This window comes from Thermobia domestica, chromosome 1, assembly GCF_964235325.1.
Source record: "Thermobia domestica chromosome 1, izTheDome1.hap1.1, whole genome shotgun sequence".
NCBI classification, from domain to species: Eukaryota; Metazoa; Arthropoda; class Insecta; order Zygentoma; family Lepismatidae; genus Thermobia; species Thermobia domestica.
The window spans coordinates 209,086,356-209,106,003 of NC_137454.1; the positions used below are offsets into that span (position 1 = coordinate 209,086,356).

At 36.5% G+C, this 19,648-nt stretch overlaps 2 protein-coding genes across 3 annotated transcripts in view; both read left to right on the forward strand.

Annotated features, from left to right (window-relative positions):
• The first annotated feature begins 9,090 nt into the window (after positions 1-9,090).
• Positions 9,091-12,334, forward strand: LOC145693388 (E3 SUMO-protein ligase ZBED1-like). The gene has a single exon (XM_081769339.1). It carries the CDS (start codon positions 9,498-9,500, stop codon positions 11,589-11,591), a length of 2,094 nt encoding a protein of 697 aa, XP_081625465.1. The 5' UTR covers positions 9,091-9,497; the 3' UTR covers positions 11,592-12,334.
• Positions 12,335-12,610: 276 nt separating this feature from the next.
• Positions 12,611-19,648, forward strand: part of LOC145693457 (uncharacterized) — a 75,260-nt gene continuing 68,222 nt past the window's right edge. For both annotated transcript variants that reach the window (XR_014132782.1, XM_081769469.1), the window contains exon 1: positions 12,611-13,090. The gene's annotated coding sequence lies outside the window, so the exon portion shown is untranslated. The remainder of the gene's footprint in view (positions 13,091-19,648) is intronic.

Consider the following 19,648-nt stretch of genomic DNA (forward strand, 5'->3'; position numbering starts at 1 on the left):
CAAAAATAAGCCCGCCAAAAATATATATACCGACAATGCCCCATTTTTCCCTATATAGAAGTATATTTTTCAAAAAATCCCTGAGACATCCCTAATTACCCTAGAATAATAATTCGACCGTCATTCTCTTCAGAATGGAACGGCCTTTCAGACGGTATGACTCACGTGGTCCTATCATGTATGTGAGGCGGGAAAATGACGAAAAACGGGATTTTTGGGGTAAAAATATCCCTTTTTTTTACCCCTTTGCCCCTCCGGTTCCCTCCTGTTTTAGCACTGACATCGGAACAAAAAATCTGGTAAATACTACTTGGTGGACTGAATGTTTGTGCAAAATTTCAATCTTCTACGTTCAAAAATAAGCCCGCCAAAAAATAATGAACATAGGCTTAAAAAGGGAAAAAATACATTTTAAGATTATGACGTCATCACCTCCCATGTCTGGACGCAGGACGGTCTGAAACAATACGTAATGTCTTCTACAATGTCTCTGGACTTGAAAAACAAAAACAACCCGGACGAAAAAGCTCAAATAGAAGAGAAATAACGCAATGTACCATGAAAAACGCGTATGGTACAAAATGTACCATAAGATCCCCAAAGGGTTAAAAGAAACAAACTATAAATTGAGAAAGTGATTGTATGAACACAGCATTAATGAAAGTTTAAAGATACCGGTACTCAAGTTATTACTCAGTATACTTCAACAAAAATATAGTTTAAATTTTAGTATATCACACGCTTCGTGGACTTCTCGGGTTTCGAAAGAATTTGGAAAAGTTCTAGATTAAATTAAGAAGAAAATCAGGATATATCTTAGAATAAATTTACAAAAGGAGGTGCGATGAGTAAAACTTTATGAGAATCGACACGAAGTCAAAAAGAATTCTCCAAGAATGGTGATAAAACGAAAATTCGACAAAATTTTTACAGGACAGGACTATACGAGAAAACCTTATTTGTCGTCTCGCGGACAATACTAGAGAGAACCCTCGAGAAATCCCACGGACACGGTGTCTATTCACCAAAAATACCCACTTAACTACAATGGTTAGGGAACTGAAGGAAGTCCATCTACTTCTCCTGATAAAAAAAAAAAAAAAAAAAGGAAAAATCTGAAAGAGTTTGTTTTGCTGTCTCTAGACCTTCAGATTGTGAATTAATAATATTGATCACTGCTTGCTCCCGCTCAGACTTCCAGAGCTCTATAAACTTGTTTCTACCTTAATTCTTCCAAAATTATGACCCCTTTATACCTTGTATATGAATAACTATATTGTTAATCATTCTTACTATTCATCATACAGGAGGCAGGCCGGTAGCCAGCCCAAAAATGTAGGGAGGCCCGGCTGAAGTTAGGGGGCCGATCCAACCTTTAGAGGGGACCCGCAAAAATTTAGGGGGGCCCGGCCTCCTAAACCCCCCTGGATACGGTCCTGACTGGAGGCACTGGGAAATGGCTCTCAATGTTAGAATTTTTAGAGGTTTAGTGCAACGGTGTCGATATCTAAATAATTTGGGGGAGGGGGCATTCATAGATGCGTTTTAATGAAAATATATCTCTATTTTATCTTGAGAATAGAAATGTTGTTTCATAATCTTATGCACGCAAGATTTAAAGTTTTTTTTTTTTTTTTGTAAGAAGGTCTTAATGAAAATTACATTTTGATCTAATTCATAAATATTTCTGAATATATTTTCAATCTCGCTAATTAATTGGCATAACTTGGATAACCAACTTAACAGCACGAATAGTCATGGGCGCCCGAAGAAACTTATCTAGGGAGGGGCCCATCTCCCTTGTTCCTATATTGCGTTTGGTATTTTTATTTGTATTAAGAAAATTTTAAGAAATTAAAGTTGTTTTCGTGAGCCAGAGGAGGGCTCGAACCCCACCTTGCCCCCACCTTTGGGCGCCCATGTGAATAATCTAATATTCTGTACAAGATGAAGATATTACAGGACCAGGATAGCAGTTCGGTTTTGGAGGGATGGCGCTGCTGTTGTGTTTACATCAGTTCCACTGCAAACCCGGAGGGACAGAGGAGCGGAAGGTTTCACCCTGCAGTGTATCCAACGGTTTTGCAGTTTAGATGGGGACCGCGCCAAGGTCGGACGACGACAAGCCTGGACACTTTTTGTGTCCAGGCTTGTCGTTGGCCGACCTTGTCGTCAGCGACCCAAAATGAGATATGTCAAAGCATCTCGGGGTCGATCCCGACAAGCCTGGACACCTTCAGGAATGTGTCCAGGCTTGTCGTTGGCCAACCTTGTCGTCAGCGACCCAAAATGAGATGTGTCCAGGCTTGTCGGGATCGACCACGACAAGCTTGGACACTTTTTGTGTCCAGGCTTGTCGTTGCCCAACCTTGTCGTCAGCGACCCAAAATGAGATATGTCAAAGCATCTCGGGGTCGATCCCGACAAGCCTGGACACCTTCAGGAATGTGTCCAGGCTTGTCGTTGGCCAACCTTGTCGTCAGCGACCCAAAATGAGATGTGTCCAGACTTGTCGGGATCGACCACGACAAGCTTGGACACCCTAGGAATGTGTCCAAGCTTGTCGTCGTCCAACCTTGTCGTCAACGACCCAAAATGAGATGTGTCCATGCTTGTCAACGACTCAATTTGAAATGTCTGTTCCAACAAACTCTACCAGTTAAGGCGTTTCTAGTTTATACATACATGCCCTTCAATATAGAGTTGCATGGCTCGCATCTATATCGCTATTGGCTGATTCTCGCCAGTCAGCTACTGCCCTCTACTAGAGGATTTTCGAATTATTTTAAATTTATTTATCTTTTATTAAAAGAGATTATTATTATTTACAAAATTTTCGTTTTACTTAAATAATTTACTTAAATAATTATTAAATGGGATATGTGCCCTTGTACATAAAATTTTCGCCGAACTGAGCTGGCGCCGAAACGGTGTCGTCGAAACGTAGCAGCCCCAAAGCCTGATGGCTTGAATAGGTTTGAACCCTAGGCATTTTTGGGTTTTAATCCTCGTTTTTTTTAAAATTTTAAACCGGGTTTTTATTTTTCAGTATTGATATATGGTATTGTAATTGAATAATCATGTCTGTGGTACTTCTTACGATTTTTATGAATATCACGGTGGTATAAAAATAACACTGCAGTATAATCAGAGAGAACAGTTGTCCTTGTACATTGATAACACTAACTGCCCTTGTACACCCGTACAAGTGAATAAACAGTTGTATTTGTCAGATCTACGTGCTTTGAATGCACCAAATCGGTCCATTGGAATGTGTCCAGGCTTGTCGTTGGCCAACCTTGTCGTCAGCGACCCAAAATTAAATGTGTCCAGGTTTGTCGGGATCGACCACTACAAGCTTGGACACCCCAGGAATGTGTCCAGGCTTGTCGTCGTCCAACCTTGTCGTCAACGACCCAAAATGAGATGTATCCAGGCTTGTCGGGATCGACCACGACAAGCTTGGACACCTCAGGAATTCGTTCGAGTCTGGCGCAAGAGGATAAATTGAGAAGTGTCCAAGCTTGTCGTTGTCCAAGTTTGTCGTCGTCCAACCTTGTCGTTGTCCAACCTTGTCGTTGTCCAACCTTGTCGGGAGCGACCAAAATTAAGTGTCCAGGCTTGTCGTCGTCCAACCTTGTCTGCGTCCCGTTTAGATGTTATGCATAGCCTAATCCGTTTACGCTTAATAAAGAAAGCCGTAAGTTATGTAGTTGTAGTGAATCATTCCTGCAGTAATGCAGATGTACTGTGAATAATGATATATGAATGGAAATTACTAATTTTAAGAACAACATAGCACAATTAGCAATTCAGTGATCTTCTACCTGTATTAAGAAGATTGTATAAAAATTGGTTACGTTTTATTCGATTTCATTATAAAACAGAAGCAGCCTGTAAAACGCAGGAATGACAACGTCAATGACTAAAAGATTAATTTAAGGTTGATAGCTTAGATATTTTCGAAATACCTGTAACAGTAAATTTAAATCAAGTTAAGGTTAAGGCTCACTATGCTTGTTTTTGTTTTAAGTATATGTTTATCAGTTGACCAATAAATTATTTCCTCAAGTTTTGGCCTGGGAAGAATTCCGATATGTTTCCACTCGAGAACTGTGAAAATCCTCTCCGTTGGTCTATTGGGTAGTGCATATGCTTTTACTCTACGTGATTCTGGGTTTGATTCCCAGTGAGAGATCGAAATTTAATTTTATAATCCTTCACTTTCATTAATCACCTGTGTTCTCTAGCATATACAACATAATCAAGGGACGTTAAATAAAGAAATTTCAAATTTCTTTTCTTTTGAGAAGTGTTTGGGGGGAAAGGAGGTGAAGAAATTTTTCCTTCATTTCAAAGATTTATGGGATTGGATAACTTACCTTTCGGGATTGATTTGTAAAATTTGATTCAGTGCATCCTTCTTTTAGGATCATTATAAAAATCTAGCCCTTAGGTAGAGCTCGAATAAAAGTTCAAATAAAACATCAGCGTATGGGAAGTGTAAGCGTTAGTATAGTACGTGACAAAGCATAACCCATTTTTTCCTCGAAGGTCAGGATCTAAGGGTTTACTTGTCTCTACCATAAATCCTTCATTGTAACTAGATTTCGGCGTTGCCGCTCCAACTCAGGTAGAACTGTATAAAGCTCTCAGTATGGCTAACCCCATTACGGTTATCATAGTAGCATCGTACAGCGTTTGTTCCGTCTGGCATTTGTAGCTTTTACAACGTGATTGAAGAACGTATATTTCGGTAGCTAGGCTTTGCAATCAGCCCACGTCATGTGACAATATATAAAAACTATTTTATTCTACTTTGTACAGCTTAAAACACAAATTACTTTGATATTTATTATGTCGGGAAGTATGTAAATGTTATCGAAATAGAGCAAATCTTCTTTAAATTTTACTCCCGATCCAAACCTTTGCATTATTTTTTTTTTCAAAAATGACGTAAAGGCAACGCTCTAAATAGAAGAGGGGGGTATGCGGGATATACTTTCTTAGATCTTCCACTTCGGGCACTGCATAAAGGAATAGCAACACAGTTTAAAAACCGAGATCTTGCTATTTTGAATATTTTCAGTGCGTAGCTGATGCTTGTTGTATTGCGACATTGGGTAGGCACTGCCTCTCATGGACCGTATAGCTCCAGGGAGTCAGTTTAGTACATTTCCTAGCTAATTTTCTCACTATTTCAATAAGCATTTATTATTTTATTATCATCGTCCTAGCCACACTGGAATATTACTCCCCATGAGATCAACGAAGTCAAGCAGTCCTGGGTCTGGTCAGAGGAAAGATAGGTGTGACTATTCGTACTCACCAGACGGTGTTGGCGCTGCGGCGTCCACGCAGCGTCGTGAGGACAATTGGAAGCCACTTGAAAGAAAAAAGTAGCAAACTGCAAAGCGAGGGTAGCCGATCTGCTGACAACGCATCATCCCACAGGAATGAGTGTAAAAGTGTATGCAAACAATTAGAGCTCTTAAGATTGAATTTAACCTATAATTAGTGCTTGAACTTTTCAGGTAAACAGTATCCGCCCGATAACGATTGCGTTTGATTTACTCGATCCTTAGACCTGATAAACCCGTTTGGACCGTTTGACACGATAGACTCGTTATGGGTTCCTACGTGATAATTAGAACAATTTGTGTTACGATAATAAAGTGAAACAATACACTATTTACAATCATGACACACTATAAGCTTGTTTTCATAAAAACGGGGTTATTAGGCCAACCCTATTCATACGGTTCAATCGGGCAAGCCCGATTCATACGTGTAAAAACACAATATCGGTCCAACGGGCGGGCCAGGATCGATTCTATTTTCCGAGCATTACCGAAAATGCACAATAGCCCGAAATGGCTCGGACGTAAAAACTATATTATTATTATTATTATTATTATTATTATTATTATTATTATTATTATTATTATTATTATTATTATTATTATTATTATATTAAAAGGAGAGAAAATTACTTGTCGAATGACCTGTATGTATTTTATTACTATTTTAAATGGTTATTCTTGTTTTATTTATCTGCTTATTGGTTTGCAACACTCAGAAAGAATAGTTCGAGACTTCATTGTTTACCCTGGCGACGGGGAGAGCGGCTAAGCTTTTGTAATACCGGCAACATTCAACTGGTTGACAAACCGCACGTGGCCGCTAAAAACCATATGACAGTTTTACTGCTAGTAAGACAAGTTGGTTTAGCTTTGAAAACCACTATATCATTGCTTCAGTAGATAATAAATTCACAAATTTTATTTATGAGATCAAACATTCTCCTTGAACTCGCTCTGAATTTCCTTCAGATTCTAGCTATCATGTGATAAAGAATTAAATCTACTATCTGCTTTCACACACAATATAATTTTGAAACTTGAGAGCCTAGTGGATCTTTGTGTGTGTAGTATATAATAACGCTGATACGTAATTCTCTTGAATATCTTAATGGCATTTGTCGATTAACTTCAGAGAACTAAGTTTAGGCTGTAAACACAAGTTGCCTATTGTTAAAACATATCAAATGTACGATCTTGTTTAATAAAACCCTCTTCTCCCTCTCCCTCTTCTATCTGAAAAAGCCCTATATTGTTATTCACATATGAAATTCAGACACAGCCAACCAACCGTCTTTATCCAGTTGTATTTTTATTTTAACTGTAAATATTAAAATGTGTTACACATGGTTGCAAGAGGCTTTTGTCTTTTTTTGTTAATACTGAACTTAGGTACCTAATAATGGGACTCATCTTCTTCATGAATTGATGTAAGAAGCGGCCGTGTGATTTCCGGCCAATAATTTCATCACTGGTAACTATGAGCAATGAGATAACAAGAGTGGAAGAAACTTAGTTCTTCTCAAACTTGATACTTTGAAAAACTTATGAAAGTGGTTTTGTTATTCAAGTACATATTCACTCCAATCAGGTTCAGAAGTAGCATTAATCTTATAATAACGTAATGACTGTAAGAGTTACCCTGAAAATGGATGTTGTATGTTTTCTTTTTTTACGTAATTCAGAGAATTTTCTGAATTTCACTGGAGTTATAAGAAACCTTCAATTATCAGGCACCCCACTTTAATCGCTCCTCCTCTGCCACCAATGCAACATTGGATAGGCTATATTTGCAGCTTAGTGCAGCTTAAAGGAACCATGATCGTGCACATTTGATTTCTAACTCACTTGCTCATAGCGTTGCCCTCGAGACGAGATGAAAATTCAGGTTTTCTCGTCCCGTGTCGTAAATGTTTGTAAAAGTCCCGTTCTTGCCTCGTTTTGTAAATTTATGTACAAAATGTGTCCTGATTTCCGTCTTAGTTTGATGTAAAATTTTTCAGAATTCTTTCAGATCACTACGAGTCCACGAAAGATTGATATAACAACATTTAAATCATTTTTATTATTGAAGTAAATTGTGTAATGACTTGCGTATCTATCCTAATTATTAATCATATAACACTAAACAGTGTTTGAAATTGAGATGTAACATTTGGGTGAACTAGTCATGCCTACAAGACTCGACAATTGTCTCACCTATTCTTGATTCACTTCTCACTTCGTATTTACGAAAGAAGGAGCGTATACATGTATAACATACCCTATATTTTTGGAAACGGGAGATCGTATGTCTACCAAAAGATCTAGTGTTTCTTGTGAGTGAGTACTCTACAATTTGTTTCCTCAGGTGATTTTTTGCAACAAGTTTTTCTTGAATTTGACTCTATGCATATTTTATAGACTTAAAAATACTAAAGACAGTCACCCCCCCCAAAAAAGTACACATTCTACATATCCTCTCGTCAAAAAACTTCGCAACGAGTCGAATCAACCAATGTTAATTCGTTTTCTTTGCCACAGAGAGCATCTGATCCTTTGTACAATACCGAGGTTAGTTTATTTGCAAGTTAATATGGAGGATGTATGTTTTTTTCCTATTTTTTGCTTGTTACTTAAAATATTCTGCAAATAACTTCAATAACTTTTGAAACTGTTTGTCTTCACTTGAGCATATGCATAAAGTGGTTTATTACGAACAGCACAAAAAGAACTGCGATACATTAATTACAAGTAATCCGGTTAGAAATACTTCTGCCTTCATTTTAGTTCCAAAACCGGCCGCCCCCACTTGTTCGCTGGTCAGGTAATAGTAGTCTTGACTAAGATGCATTTTAGCTGAGAAATTCTCAAAACACGTTTATGAATAAGAATTACATCTAGAAGAAAATTTTATCTAATATGAAGTTTTACTCAAGACATGTTTTGAGTCTTGATTGTTATCATCTATGAATACACGTATCATTTCGTTTTTTTTTTTTTTTCATAGTCTCAGTGGCCCAATGCCACTTCTGGGATTCTGTGTTCCCTCGGCGCCCTTGGGATAAGTTCTATTCTGTGCTTTATGGTATTGGGACAGAAAACGTTCGTGAACTATTGGTGTAGGCTGAACAATGGCGCGCACAAAGAAAGTTCCGGGTTTTAATAGTCGTTTCTGCAAGATATTACGGAAAAAATATACCAATTAGCATACTAAAATAGATTGCGTATGTCATGAACTGACATGAGCTCAGGTGCTTGGAGCTCCCTGGATAACATTTTTTGCACGCCACTGAGGATATACGTTGTGATGAGATCCTCAAAATTTCAGATAACTGGTAGGGAATGGGACCCCTAGATGCATACACCTTTTTTCTGAAGTATTTTCGTCAACACAACGCTATATTTGCCTTTTACTTTCCAATAATCTGCTTACAGATCTCCAATAATCCTTTGAGTTGAATCGCAGTTTGCAAATTTTTGAGATGATTGGTACGGAATGAGGGCCAGGTTCAATAGTCATGAATTTCATTGAAATACCTTATAGGCAAAACTTGAGGGAGTATCATAAGAAAGTATAACTTTTCCCATATTTGGTATAAAATGTTTTCTTCATCTATTGCATTGCCTATGTACTTTCCATTTTTAAAATTGTAACATTCATATTTTTGTAGACTAATTGGTTCTCTTGAGTTCAGTTTAGTTCAATTGACCTCCTTCTTGTTAATCTCAGTTGATCACGTTAATCATGTCTAAACGCAACCAATACGGTCGATACATCTTCTAACGACTACGATGGCGATTGGCATTGGCGTCGAATTGCAACCGATATATGGAAGTTCATAGTGGAGTACGAACGATTGCAATTACGTTTCGATATAGACAGTCAAAAGTTGATAGCTGAACTGGTGTCGCGGTAAATTTAGTGCTGGTTCGTTTTATTAAGTTTACGTTTGTGGACAGTGTTTGAATATGCCATGTGATGTTACGAACTACGAAGTGGTGAGAGTTTCGTATGACTTATTTTGAATAACAGTGTAAGTTGTAAACTTGAGTTCGAGATGTAAATAAACATTAAGAACGAGTGAGTGTTAGTGCAAGTGGTCATTTGATCATTAACAATAATATTGTTCTCTTGTATAGTTGTAATTAATCAAAATGATGGAGGAAACTCATACATTGTCTTACAAAAAATTGGTTGTTCCAATGGCAATGAGAAGTATATATTGGAAATATTTCGGGTTTCCCGCTACAGACGAAGGTGATATTTTAACGAGGATGAAAATTGTTTGTGTACTGTGCAAAACTCAACTTGTATATAATAGGAATACGAGTAACCTCCGAATGCATTTACAAAATAAACATGCATCAGAATTGCTTGAGCTTGAATCTAATGCCCCTCCCCGTAAACCAAGTGCAAATCTAAAAGAAAAGAGGGCCCAAAAGAAGTTGGTAAAGCAGGAAGGAGCAGGACACATCTATACCACATCTGCTGATGGTACCGTACAAATTGAAGGTGATATTCAGTTTATTTCAGCTCCTACGGTTAGTATCGGTAATTTGATCAAAGAAGAAGGGACAAATGCTGTTAATCAGAATTTACGTGTTGTGTTTAAAGGTGATAATAATCCACAAATTTCGGATCAAAATGTAGCGATTATTTTACCGAGTGATACATCAACTAATACTCAGCACGGGATAGATGATGGTAAAACTGTGTCTGACGCAATTGTTGAATTTGTTATTCTTGATTTACAATTACCAGACGTTGTGGAAGGAAGAGGATTTCAAAGACTTATCGCTACTTTAAGATCACCTTGTGAAATCCCTAGTAAGACAAAGCTTGAAGAGGAACTGATTCCAAAGATTTATGAGTCATTTAAAGAAACAATACAATCCAATCTCTCTTTGGTGTCGGATGATGTAGGCATCAGTATTGAAGAGTGGACGTCCGCTAGCGGAGAAGTGTTTGCAACTTTTTCAGTGCATTATCAAAATGCCGAGCCTTCCCTCGAATCGAAAGTGTTAAGCACCATTCACTGTTCAGATCAAATAAATACAGAGCAATGGTGTGTTCTGTTTGATAATTTGTTCCAAGAATGGGATATAAAACTCGACCGAGTCACTGGCGTTGTAACAGCCACATCGCGAGCTGAAATTATTGATGCCCTTAAATCTAAGGGACTCGTAGTTATTCCATGTATGATACATAGTTTGCAAGAATGTGCTGAAGCATGCTTTGAACTAGAACCGATTCAACGAGTTATCACTAAATGTCGAGCTGTTGCCTCTATGATACTGGAAAACCGAGCGGCACATACACAGTTAAAGCTTCGGGAAGAAATGCTTCAGTTAGGAGATTCAAAGCTCGTTACAGACTATCCGAAAGTATGGACAAGTACGCGCATAATGTTAGAAAGATTACTTGAGCGTGAAAAAATTATCGGGTGCGTTCTGGATAACATACAGGACGAAAACAGAGATGCGTTAGTGTTTTCAGATGAAGACTGGTCAGTTATCAGGGACTTAGTGTCTGTTTTGGAGCCTTTTAAAGTGACAACGATGACTTTGAGTGAAGAAAAAGTACCTTTAATATCTCTTCTTAAGCCTCTTTTGTGGCAGTTGTTAAGTGCGCATTTAAAAGTGAAAGAAACTGATTCTGAAATAGCAAAGACTTTGAAAGATCTGATGGGACAGCGTCTATGTGAAAAGTACAGTGAAGAGTCTATTAATTTATTGTTACAAGTTGCAACAACTCTTGATCCACGTTTCAAACACTTACCATATGCTGTGGACAAAAACTTGATAACAAATCATTTGAAGCAAATGCTTGTATCTAGCATCTCGAGTAATGGTAAAAACTCTAGTTCCTCGTCTGATGGAAGCAGAGAAAACAGTGGTGAGAGCTCGTCTAAGAAGAGCAGACTATCCATGGAGTTGCTTCTTGGAGGGTTGTGTGTGAATCAGATTGGTATGTCAGCTGAAGAAAGAGCTAATTTAGAACTTATACAGTATCAGTCTGAAAGTACAATTCCCCTTGGTGAGTGTCCTCTACAATGGTGGTCGAAAACTGCGGCCAAATGTCCAAATCTTGCTAAATTAGCTAAAAAGTATTGGAGTGTACCAGCAACAGCTACGCCACCTTATAGAATTCCTCCTGAAAGTCAGATATTGTTTGATATCAGAAGGGCTAGTTTAAGTACAGAATTGGTGGATAAGATGTTGTTTCTCCATGGAAATCATCGAGCATAGTCATACTGTTTTGTAATATTTATATATATTTTTTTAATGTGTACATACTTTTTATTTTCAAGTAGAAAACCATGCAGTATAAATAATTAGATTGTATTTTGTGATATTACTGTTGTCGGGTAATTGGAGTCCGCAAACAGAGTTGTGTTAATGTATTTTTTCCAAATGATGAACAGTTTGTTTATAATATTGAAGAAAATATATTACATGATATATAAGCATTTTGAATTGAAGAAAAAAAAATCTTCCGCTCTTGAAGAGCTATTCAAAGTATTGCTTGTTCCTTTGATTTTTGTTTCCTGTAAGTCCTCCAGAGAACAGAGGAAAGCTTTAATATTTTTTTTCTTATTATTATAATAATAGAGAAAAAATTAACAACACTGTCTTCTGTATAATAGATTCTAGTGTGGTAATTCATTTTGTTCTTATTGAAGTATGAATTTTCCACCAGTATGGCCTAGTGATAAATTCAAGAGCAATTCACAGTGATAGTATCAACTACATTTGTAACTATTTATATGTTTTATAGTAATTAATTGGAGGTTAAGCGATAGTCAATGGGATTTTAATTATTTTTGTGAATACTTTGTACCTATAATGTATTTTGCTGCAAGGTAATTTAATATTTGTTATTGCTAGAAATTCCATTTTTAGAACATCATTTGTTCTAGGATTGTAGTATTTGTATATTTTTAATACAAAACAAATGCTCGAGTGTTTGAAATAAAGCATCATGGAATGTATCGATAATTTTTTTGACGTGTAAAAATAACATAAAGCTTGCACTGTATTGTTATTGATAATTTGCAAATTGCGTTTAACAATTGATATCTTGCTAATGCACGCTATAAGATACACATTTTAAATTAAAATTAAGTACTAATATTGTATTCCGCTCCCCCCAAAAAATTGTTATATTGAATTATTTCAATCCCCTCTGGAGTTTTTCTCAGTAATTCTTCTCCTGCTGCTATGCTTGTTATTGATTCTTAATTCACGTGGGGGACATTGGTGAACAACAAAAATTAGGAACATGAAAAAGATCCTTTAAACTTTTTGTATAGTTTGTATAACTTGTCACATGTTCACTTTAGGGCGTCTACTCTTGAAAAAGAGAACTATAAGCATTTAAATTCTCAAAATATTATTACACTGCATGCCAGTACTAACGGTAGAGAATCTGTTTAATGTTGAAACACTTATGACCTTCGCAAAAATATATACATAAACAGTTCCTACTATCCATAGTCTTCTTGCAGAAATAACTGATTAACAATCAATAATTAAAGTAACAGCAGGAGAAGAGTAACTGATAAAAACCCGAGAAAGGGTTGAAATAATTTAATATATAATAAACTTTTTTTGGGATACAAGGTTAGTACTTAATGTTAATTTAACAATTTTTACCATTTTAATTTCATTTACATTTGCAGGTGGATCGAACCTTTTGTTATAGGCTGTTGAGGCGGGGAAAACTATCAGCAGGCATTTAAAGTGAGGTAATTTCCCGTATGTAGGTGGAAGAACATTTGGAAGTCAAAATGTCGAGGCTAAATTCAAGTAAGAAAGCAATATATAGTGGATTCAGCTCATTAAAAGCCGTGCTAAATCGCATTAAAGATGCAGAATGTGGCATTTCACGTTCACCAGGTTTTAATTCGTGAATAATCCTTGTATTTCAAACTTTCGACTGTCCATTAGAGCCTGTTTTACGTTGGATAAAAATAAAAAAAGAACGGACTTACAGGGAAGAACAGTTCTAAAACTCCTTGTCTTGTGTATCATTGCTTCATTTGTCAAGTGTCGTGTTGACAGCGAGCTGTACCGTCACTTTACGAGCGAAATACAGTAATACATAGAGCATTGCGTTTTTACGCTATTCTTCTCATATCCGTTTCTTTTTATATTTCGTTAATGTTTCTTTTGTTTTATCGTTCGTGAATCAGGCTTTGTGGAAGAGCCGAAAGTTTTAAGTACAGGGATCGGTGAGGAATTAAAATTTGAAGTAAACGAGATGATTAGTAATTCCTGAGCGTGTGTGCTCTCACCGTTTGGAGTAGACTTAAGAGTAGTAATACTTATTTTTACATTCAATGAAAATTCATTGTCCACAGTTTTACTATTACCTAACAATTTCATTATAGGGATTAATCGTAGGAAAAATAATCATTGATATTAAAATCTTACCAAGCCTGCGAAACATTAAATCGATATTAACACTAAATAAAAGCTCCCATACCAGTACGGTAAATCATCCGAAAGACTATTAACGTTTTCGAGTCATTCCTCACTTTTCCCAGCGCATCTAAAGAAACATTGAAGCTACATAAAAATTATGATGTATGAAATTATTTGCTTGTCCATTCTGTAAGAGTGATGAAATGAGTTTGAAATACTGGATTCTGGAACAAAATAGTTTAACCCTCCAGAACAGTGACAAAAGCGATTTAAGGCATTAATTGAACGTTAGTGTAAGATCTTCAATTGAGTATTTATTATTCCTGATGTCACGTGGCAGTATTGCCAAGTGCTTTTCATTATCCATAAGTTAGGAAGAGAAGGAGATCTTTTATTCTACAGGATAGACAACCGGAAAATTTCATACATTATGTCTTACGTAGCAGAAAGTTTTCTTCATAATCGCTGAGAAAACAATGAGAAGTGTCTCGACACCGCTCTTAGATTTTTGTTTTCTGGATGTTTTAACGTATGAAAATTTTTATTTACTGTTGATAAGACATGCATGTCATCGTAATAATTAGTAATTATTAAGACAGTATATTTCGGACAATCTTCTGGAGAAACAGACATACAAAACACAAGTAAAGTTACATTGAGGTTTATGCACAAAGACATAGGGAAGTAGCAGTTTATTATAGTGTCTTGTTGGATATGCTGTCAAGAAATTGTAGGATTTAATATTTTCCTCTCTGTGTCTTTAGACATTTTATCGGTATGTGTGTTGTCTCTTTTCCCTCCTTTTTCTTCCTTTCTTTATCTTATTTTCCTAATAATCGTTGTCGTATTAGTTTATTATTTTGAAACATCAAAAAGGTAAGATTTTTATTTATATGTAATTCAGGAGTCAGATATCATTACTAAATTACTAACCATAATTCTCTGGACCTGACAAGTCCCAACTCTGGTTCTCTAATGAATAATCTTTATAAACGAAATTTCAGGTGCAACTACAGCTTCCGTCAACCCTGATAATAGGAGAATAGGTAGGCAAAGATTGTGACGTAAAAAGTTATTGTAGAGAAGAAAGCTCGTCTTCCGTAACACATAAGAAAGAGTATTATATAAGTGGAGGAAATAACCAATTTTATATAACATAATTTCCTCTATAGGTGCGAATTGAATTCAATATACCGGGTATATTGAGAGTCCGGGACCATGGGCCAGCTTCGTTTGAGAAAAGATACGAAAAAATGGAATATATGATTTTCAATCTAAAATAGTGTATTATTTTCAATTGCACCAGTCATTCGGGCTCCATATTGGTAACGCTTCCTATGTTAAATAGAAAAGTAATGTTTCCAGCTCAGTAGGCTGTTTGCACGGAACATAAGGTCACGCAAAAATAACACGGGAAAGTGCACATTGTTATGTGAAGGAACCTAGAATATCTCGAATCCGTTTCCTAACAATGCTGTATTATTGGAATAGTGGGGTTCCAAGGGAAACAACCTGGTGAAATGGCAGCGTTGCTTTTCATTTAACGTAGGTCGCATTGCCAGTGTGGAAGCCAAACGGTTGCTGCGATTGAAAAAAAAATCGACCATTTTAGATTGAAAACCACCTACTTGTTATTCGTATCTTCACTCATTACGAAGCTGGCCTATGGTCCCGGAATTTTGTTACACCCGGTATGGGAATTGGTGTGATGTGAAATTGGTTAATTTCTCCATATAACATATTAAACCGTTATAAGTGTTACATAATATCGACATTGGATAAAGCACAACCGGAATTGTGATATAGTCTATGTTATCTGAGGCAGTTGAGCACCGACCTAAGATTGATAAGATGTATCGCTCTTCAGAGAGCAGACTGGGTAACGTAGTAGTTAACGCGTCAGCGCGGTAAACTGGAGACACGGGTTGGATTCTCGGTCCAGTCGCGTATTTAAAATGATTTATGTGTATGTAATATGTATGTTTCGTGTATTCGTTTCGCTTCCCAAATGTTTGTTCCTTAAGCTTTGGAACGGGAAAACAAATATTCAAGGAAAACCATACATAATGACATCGGGAAAACTTAATAACTCAAAATCCACAAGGAACGCATTTTCGATAATTTAAAAGATATCTAAAGGACGGTGACAAACCTAGAAAATCGGAAAACATCCCAGAGAATTTGAGATAAGACGGAAAAGTCGGAATTTCAGTTTGTGAACGGTGAGATTTTAAGAACATTTAAAAATGAAATTTTTAAAGACGATTTCAGATGTTGACTACTCGTTTTTTAATTGAAAATTTCAAACTTAGAAACTCACGTGTGTTCCACCAACGATGTGTAACAAACTGTTCTGCAGCTGAATGCATTATCGTTTGCTCTTCATTTATGTAGTAGAAAATGAAATGAAATCTTTAAGTTTTACGTCCCACGGTTATGCCGGTTAGGCTAAAGGAGACGGTGATGATGAAAGATGAGTGAAATGGTGGAATGAATAAAGTGGGAGGAAACGGGAGAACCCCGAGAAAACCCACGAGCACGGTGTTTGTCCACCACAAAGTTCACATTTATGTAGTAGAATATCATGGTGAAATCATTTACGAAATGCAGTTGGATCCACGATGCAATGGTAAATTCGTTTTCGACGCACACTTAATTCCAATCTGTTTGCTATTTCATCTCCACTAATTTCAATTTTATCGGAGTTTCCTTTCCAGCATTAAGTGATGGTAGCTTATACTCCTAATGAATGAAAGATGGGGCCGCGGTGGCTCAGTAGTAGAGCGTTCACCTCTGGTGCTTGGGGTCCCGGATTTGATCCCAGCCCCCGCCAAGTGTACTTTGTGGTGGACAAACACCGTGTACGTAGGTTTCCTAGAGTTCTTCAGTTTCCTCCCACTCTTCATTCATTCATTACGCATCATCACCGTCTCCTTTAGCCTAACCGGCACAACCGTGTCACGTAAAACAAAGATTTCATCTCATTTTTATGAATGAAAGATATACATATGGAATACTGTTCTTGTATTTTAACTTCTTTGCTTCCATTAGAATGGATTATAATTCTCAAAGAAGTTAATTTGGAAGTGCTTATGACTTTACGAAAATTACTGATACAAGTGGCACATCAGTGTATACACTGGGTCAATATCCTGTGCATAACCGAATTAATTTCATCGGACTCTTGATCCTTAAGTCTTGATCTTTAAGTATGTGGTACGTCTACAGATATCAAAGCGTACTTTCTTACTTCGTGCCTATAATACAATATTTATTAATTGTTATACGTTTATAGGTCATATTTCATCATTCTTCGTCAATAGTTACACATTGAGAATAATTTATACATGATGATACGTCCCATAAGCTGTATATATATATATATAAAGTTCATTTCCATTTTAAAATAATTATGACATTAAAAATGATGCTGCACTTTGCGAACAATATTTGCGGTGCATGAGTTCGAATAAAGTTTCACTCTCTCCAATTATTCTTTGGGCTAAAATTTTGTTTTCTTTTTCAATGCCAATACGAAATGTCCAAAATTTATAAAACATCATTCTTTCAGACAAGACTTGTAAAATTATTTTGTAACTTGAATGCAGATTTTGAAAGAAGATATAAAAACTTCTGAGGTTGGAGGGTGTGCCATGGGGATACCTCTTGTGTCATTCCTCTCCATATGTAATATGGAATAAAAACTTAATTTCTTTGTTTAACAATTCACAGTGAAATGAAAGGAAAAAAAAAAAAAAAAAAAGGACACAATTTTGCCATTCAAATTATCGTAAAATAATAATTTGTTTTCAGTATATTTTGAAAGTAATGAGGTTTCATGATATACAATTCCTGTTTTAATGTTAACATGTTTATACGTATGTGTGCTATTCTATAACTTGTTTTTCAGCAAAATCCTTGGATTTTGGAACTAGGGAAATAAACGGTTCTTTCTTGCTGACGGTTTGAAATATTTTCTCATGTTGATACTGTTTAACACGAATTCGGTGGCGTAGTCGGTAGAGCGTTCTGACGCGAAAGTTGCTGCGTTCAAGTCGTGGGTTCGCGATATGGATTTTGTGGTAAACACTGAGTATGTGAGTTTTCTCGAGGTTGTCTCGTTTTCTCCCCAGTTCGCATCCATTTCGTTTTTACATCGATAATTTAGTAATTACCATATCGTTTATGGGACGTTAAACTAATGATTTAATGTAAAGTATACACTAAATATTAAGCAACGAGATTTCGCCTGTCAATAACCATACGACCCTTCGGGAACTTGCAATGATTAGAGCCCGGATTTCCATGCACAAACCAACCCCGAAATATGCTCGAAAAGTATCAAAAATATGCATTAAAAATTTTAACATATGCACTAAAATATACATTAAGAAAATAAAATTTCAATTTCTTATAAAAATATCTCATCTTCATGACCTCTGTTGTTCGAACTATTAACGTCTTCCTTAGGTTTTCTTTTGTGAACCCTCTGCGTTTATCAGTGAGAAACTTTTGTGGATCGGAATGTTCCTTTCTACATCAGCCGAAGTTCCTGATACATGTGAAAATCACTAAATGTCTTCCGTGTTAGGTCCTCTTCCAATTCCATATTTTCATCATTAAGTATATTTGCAATGTCACAGATTGCTTTGTACCCAGGATTTTTGCCTAATACTTGGAAAAGTTCATTTGACGGTATTTTCAAAACACCGTGACTTTCACTGGACAAAATCTGCGATAATTCGCCCACAAGAACACTGAGTTCAGCAAAGCATTGTTACGGCATTCCAACTGTGATAATTTCAGGTATTCTTGAGAAGTGGTGTATGTATTTAATTTTGTTCTTAATGTCAGTTGTAGAGAAACATTTTTGTAACATATAAACAGCAGGTGCATAATCAGGATTTAGTGAGTTTAAAACTGTCTTCATTTGATTTGTTTTTTGCATAATACAACACAGCTTCTACCCGCGAGCCCTATCAGGTTTAAACTAAAGGGTGTTTTCTTTAAAGGTGAAGACTTTTATAAAATAAAACCAGAAAAATGTTTTTAATATCCATGAAATTTGCTTTATTTCACAGATCATTTTATGTCATTAATATTTGAATATGATTTCGGGCATGTGGTCCCCGCTAGTGGCGTGTACATAGCGTAATCTGGGGGTTCAATTTTCGCGCACTCTTCGCAGTAAATCAAGCTGTATTTCGGCAATAACGCGTCGAATGTTGGCTTCCAAGTGTTCAGTTGTTTCTGGTTTCTCGGCGTAGAGATGCGATTTTACATATCCACAGAGAAAACAATCTAATGATGTTAAATCGCGCTAACGAGGTGGCCAGTTAACAGGTCCATTTCGTGAAATTAATCGTTCGTCAAATGTTTCTTTCAGTAAATTAATTGTGGCGCGCGTTGTGTGGCATGTTGCGCTGTCCTGCTGAAACCACGTGTCTGCGACATTAATGTCGTTCAATTGAAGCACGATAAAGTTGGTAGTCATGTCTCTGTTCCGCTCACCGTTGTCGAATTGACACATTTGGATCATCATCAACATTACGCTGCACACCATCAATCGCTTGTTGCGTCCGCACTGTACGACATCTTACGGGATGCGTATTATCGTTTAGAGTAAATGTATTGCGAAAACGATCCATAGTTTTTCGAATTTATTGCTCTGATGGACGATTATAAGCACCGTAAAATGCACATAATGCCCAATGTATTTGTTAAAGTGAACCATAACACAAATTTGCATAATTTGCAAACGTTGCTCTGGTGTGAGTTTATTCATGATGAATTGCCAAAACAAACAAGAACTGTAATATCAGTTGTGACAAAAACAATCTTGGCAGTTGAAAGTTCTGTTTTTTTTGTTAAGTTAGTTG